The sequence below is a fragment of the Octodon degus genome, unplaced genomic scaffold (assembly GCF_000260255.1).
Source record: "Octodon degus isolate 3935 unplaced genomic scaffold, OctDeg1.0 scaffold00322, whole genome shotgun sequence".
NCBI lineage: Eukaryota > Metazoa > Chordata > Mammalia > Rodentia > Octodontidae > Octodon > Octodon degus.
This window is the reverse complement of record NW_004524898.1, coordinates 1,149,791-1,153,787: the sequence shown is the minus strand read 5'-3', so window position 1 is coordinate 1,153,787 and position 3,997 is coordinate 1,149,791. Positions and strand designations below refer to the sequence as shown.

At 47.7% G+C, this 3,997-nt stretch overlaps 1 protein-coding gene and 1 non-coding gene across 3 annotated transcripts in view; one reads left to right on the top strand and one right to left on the bottom strand.

The window, feature by feature from the left end:
* Slc27a5 (solute carrier family 27 member 5) overlaps window positions 1–3,997 on the top strand; it is a 13,894-nt gene that overhangs the window by 1,589 nt on the left and 8,308 nt on the right. For both annotated transcript variants that reach the window (XM_023708012.1, XM_004647735.2), the window contains exons 2-3: window positions 469–678; window positions 1,138–1,296. In XM_023708012.1, coding sequence (XP_023563780.1) covers window positions 469–678; window positions 1,138–1,296 — 369 coding nt within the window. The remainder of the gene's footprint in view (window positions 1–468; window positions 679–1,137; window positions 1,297–3,997) is intronic.
* LOC111814468 lies at window positions 217–349 on the bottom strand. The gene has a single exon (XR_002819449.1). It is a non-coding gene; the product is annotated as a small nucleolar RNA SNORA1 (small nucleolar RNA).

Genomic DNA, 3,997 nt, shown 5'->3' with positions numbered 1-3,997 from the left:
TTTTTTTTTTTGTGGAACCGGGGATTGAACTCAGGCCCTTGCATTTGCCAGGCAAGTGCTTATTCTACTGAGCCATCTCCCTGACCAATACACTTTTGGAACCTAGAATTTGAATTGTGCGTAGTATTGGTATTTTGGCATATGACCTAGATTCTGTATCATTCCTTGATCTTTCATTTCTAGTGCTGAAAGGCATTTTTCAGTCAGTGTTAGGCAGAATGTTACAGGCCCCATTGTCATCACTGCAAATATTTACTGCAATGGGAGCATGACCTGAGTCTCAGTGTCAGCCGCACTGACCAGTGCTGGACACCAACCAGCAGTGCTCCTTCTAATCCAGAATGAGGCTTCAGTGAGACTCTGTATACCCAGAATGACAAAGCTTTTCTCTGCTAGTGTTCCTTGTCTCTGGATCTTGGGTCTTCCCTGTGACCAGAGAACTCTGTCTCGGTCCGCCCTTGATCCTAGACCTCAGGGACACCCTGGAGGAGGTCCTGCCCAAGCTACAGGATGCACACATTCACTGCTTCTACCTCAGCCACACCTCTGCCACGCCTGGTGTGCGGGCCCTGGGGGCCGCCCTGGATGCTGCACCCTCTGACCCAGTGCCTGCTCACCTACGTGCAGTGATCAGGCGGCAAAGTCCTGCTCTGTTCATCTACACCTCGGGGACCACAGGTGAGGGAGCCCTCGCCCAGCCTCTGCCCTCCATTCTTGGCACCTGCCCCAACTCCCAAGCCAAGCCCTGTGTCCTGTGAGTGCTCAGTGCATCTCCCTCTGTGTGGTAAACACAGCACTGACATTCTCAGTAACCTTTGGTCTGGTCTCTCACTGCCTATTGGAATTCAGTCTCAAATCCACTGCTTGAGGGCCCCCCAAATAGCTCAGCAGATTAAAGCGCCTACAAGCAGGTGCAGGGGCTGGCGTTTTAATCCCCGAGCCTGCCCTGCCCGCTCCACCCCTGGAACAGCAGTTGAGACTGGGCACAGTGGCGCATGCCTGTAATCCCAGCTCTTGGGAGGCTGTAAACAGGCAGATCATTACGAGTCCGAGACCCTGTAGACCCTTTCTACTTGACAGCCAAGCCTAGGAGACTGGCTGCTGCTCCCTGACACCCCTTCCCATGGCTTCCTCCAGGGCTCCCAAAGCCAGCCATCCTCACACATGAGCGAGTGCTGCAGGTGAGCAAGATGCTGACCTTGTGTGGGGCAACAGCTGATGATGTGGTCTACAACGTCCTGCCTCTCTACCACACCATGGGGCTTGTCCTGGGAGTCCTCGGCTGCCTGGAGCTCGGTGAGCCCCTTTTGGAGGATTCTTTAGCCCACAGGGTCCTGGAGGGAGCATGGGGGCAGTTAGGGTGTCAAGACCCCCTAGGTCACCCAGAAATCTGTGCTGTCACTTCTGATAAGGGACACACACAATCCCATGTGGCCCAAGACTTGAAAGCCGAAATGACCTCTAATGGCTGTGCTTTGGTCAGGAACTGAGAAGAACTGGAGTGAGACAGCAGCAGGGCATGCTCAGGGGACAGTCTGAATTGTTGATCTGGGCCCAGAGTCCAGGGAGGGAACGGTCATCAAGTGCTCGTTGCGCCATCCTCCTGGACACTGACCTCATAATTCAGACAAGCACTGCTCTATTATATTTTTTTTTTTCTTTTTTTTGTTTTGCAGAGCCAGGGATTGAACTCAGGCTCTTGCGCTTGCCAGGAAAGCACTGATTCAACTGAGCTATCTCCCTGGCCCCTATTTTTATTCTTTTCTTTCTTTTTAAAAAATTATGTATATACATATTTACAATAATAGGATTTGAACTCAGAACCCATTACCATGGAACCACATCTTAAACCCTTCATATTCTTAACTTTGAGATAGGGTAGACTCAAACTTGTAGCCATTGAGCTTCAGCCTCCTTCAGCGCTAAAATTATACCTTTGTGCCACCACATCTGGCCTTGTTTTTGGTGCCTGTTTTATTAAGCACTGAATGCAGGGCCTTAGCTCTGAGTCACACCCCTAGACCTTTAATTTTCTTTTTTTTTATTCTCTTTATTTTTTTCCCATAATTTTATTGAGAAACAACAACAACAAAAAATGGCAGAAAGATTTTTTTTTTTCTCCAAATGCCTCCAGGGCAGGTTTGGCTGGCTTGAGTTCTGGGGATGGAACCACAGCAACCTGAGCCTGACTGCTTTGTGGAAGCAGCCACTTAAAGAGCTGAGCTAAGGGGCAGGCCCCCCATCATTAACTTTGTACTGTATTTGTTTTATTTATTAACCTATCTCTACCATCCCCATTTGAAGTCCGTAACTGTTCTGAGTCCTTGTGCCCCTGCTGCACAAAGTGAACAGTTTGTACCCCTTGGCTCAATGCTACTCCGGCTGTAGCAGCTGTGGCTGTGACTGCTGTTATTCCTGAAATTATGGCTATCAAAAAGAATGAGTTCAATCATTCTTTTTGTTCTCTTCTTTAACACCTCCAGCAAATGCTGGTCCTTGCCCTGAGAATATAAATGCTATCCCTGGAAAAATTAAGGCTAACAGAAGAATATATATATCTCAATTGTGACATGTGACGGTAGGGTTAGAAGGATTCCAATAATTAGGTCCTGCAAGCATCAGGGACGGGAGGTGAATACATGCCTGAGCAAAATGTGTTGTGTTCCTTTTAAATTTTAGATGTAAATTGTAGGAGGATTGATTCTTCCATACGTAACTTTTCCATACTGACATTTGTTTTAAAGAGGTAACTAATTTCCAAAGATGATGTTGAATTGGTCCCCCAGAAGCATGAGGGACACTAGGGGACATTCCTTCTCCACATATCATTGACATTGTTAGTGCTAGTGTAACCCTCATCACTGCCATTCGGTTTCCATCTTAACTCCTTCCCTTCCACCGTCCAGGCAGAGCCATAAGGACTCCAGTCTATGACACTTCCCTCGGAAGTTTTTTTTTTTTTTTTTTTTTTTTTTTGCGGAACTGGGGGGTTGAACTCAGACCCTTGCACTTGCTAGGGAAGTGCTTATTCCACTGAGCCATCTCCCCTGCCCCTCCATTGGAAGTATTAACCAATGCCTGGGCTGCTTCTCCTCTACAGACTTCCCAGTGCACCCACTCACTGAGATAAGAACATGGTATTCTGGCAGGGTGGCTGATCTGGTGGTGGAAACGTTCCATCAGCAGCTATACCTTTAAAATTTCTTCCTTGGAGAAAAGAAAGTCCCTTTTTTCCTCCCCTGCCCCCGGTGTGGTTATTTCCTATAGCTGAACAGGCTCATGTGCTTGCCTCTGCGTGCAGCCACTGTGTGTGCCTCTGTTGCTCTGGCTCTGACCACCAGATGCTTTGTTCTTACCCAGATTTTAAACACATACTATCTTGAGCCTTAAGAACTTGTAAAGCCAGCCACGCACAGAGCCAGTACTAGAGCCACGGCATGTCGTCACGACCCACCTACTTAGCACCAGGAACGCAGGCCTCTGTGGCTGAACCTGTCTTGCAGAGGCCGATCTGAGTCAGCCTAGGATGGGAGTGCAGGGCCTCCCTGATCTCAATTTGTACCCTCTTCCCAGCAGTGCCACTTGGAACCACTGTTTGCAATTTTTTTTTTTTTTCCCAGAACCGGGAATTGAACTCAGGCCCTTGCGCTTGCCGGGGAAGTGCTTATTCTCCTGAGCCATCTCCCCGGCCCCCACTGTTCACAATTTAAAGGATCCCTTTTTTTTTAAACAAAACTTGTAGAAGACAGCTTGAACATTACTTGTAAGTAAATAATCTATCTCATTGTTTCCTGCTGACAATAGGGCCAGGCAATGTAGTAAGAGCTCTAATATGCATAAGAAAGAGAAGCTGACTTCTATTTTTAATAAGCAGTTAAGTTTTAATTTGAAAATATTTAGTAGGGGCTGGTGAGATGGCTCAGTGGTCTAAAGCACCTACTTAGAACAAGCTTAGCAAAGTACAGCGACCGCGGTTCAATCCCCCAGCACCACATGC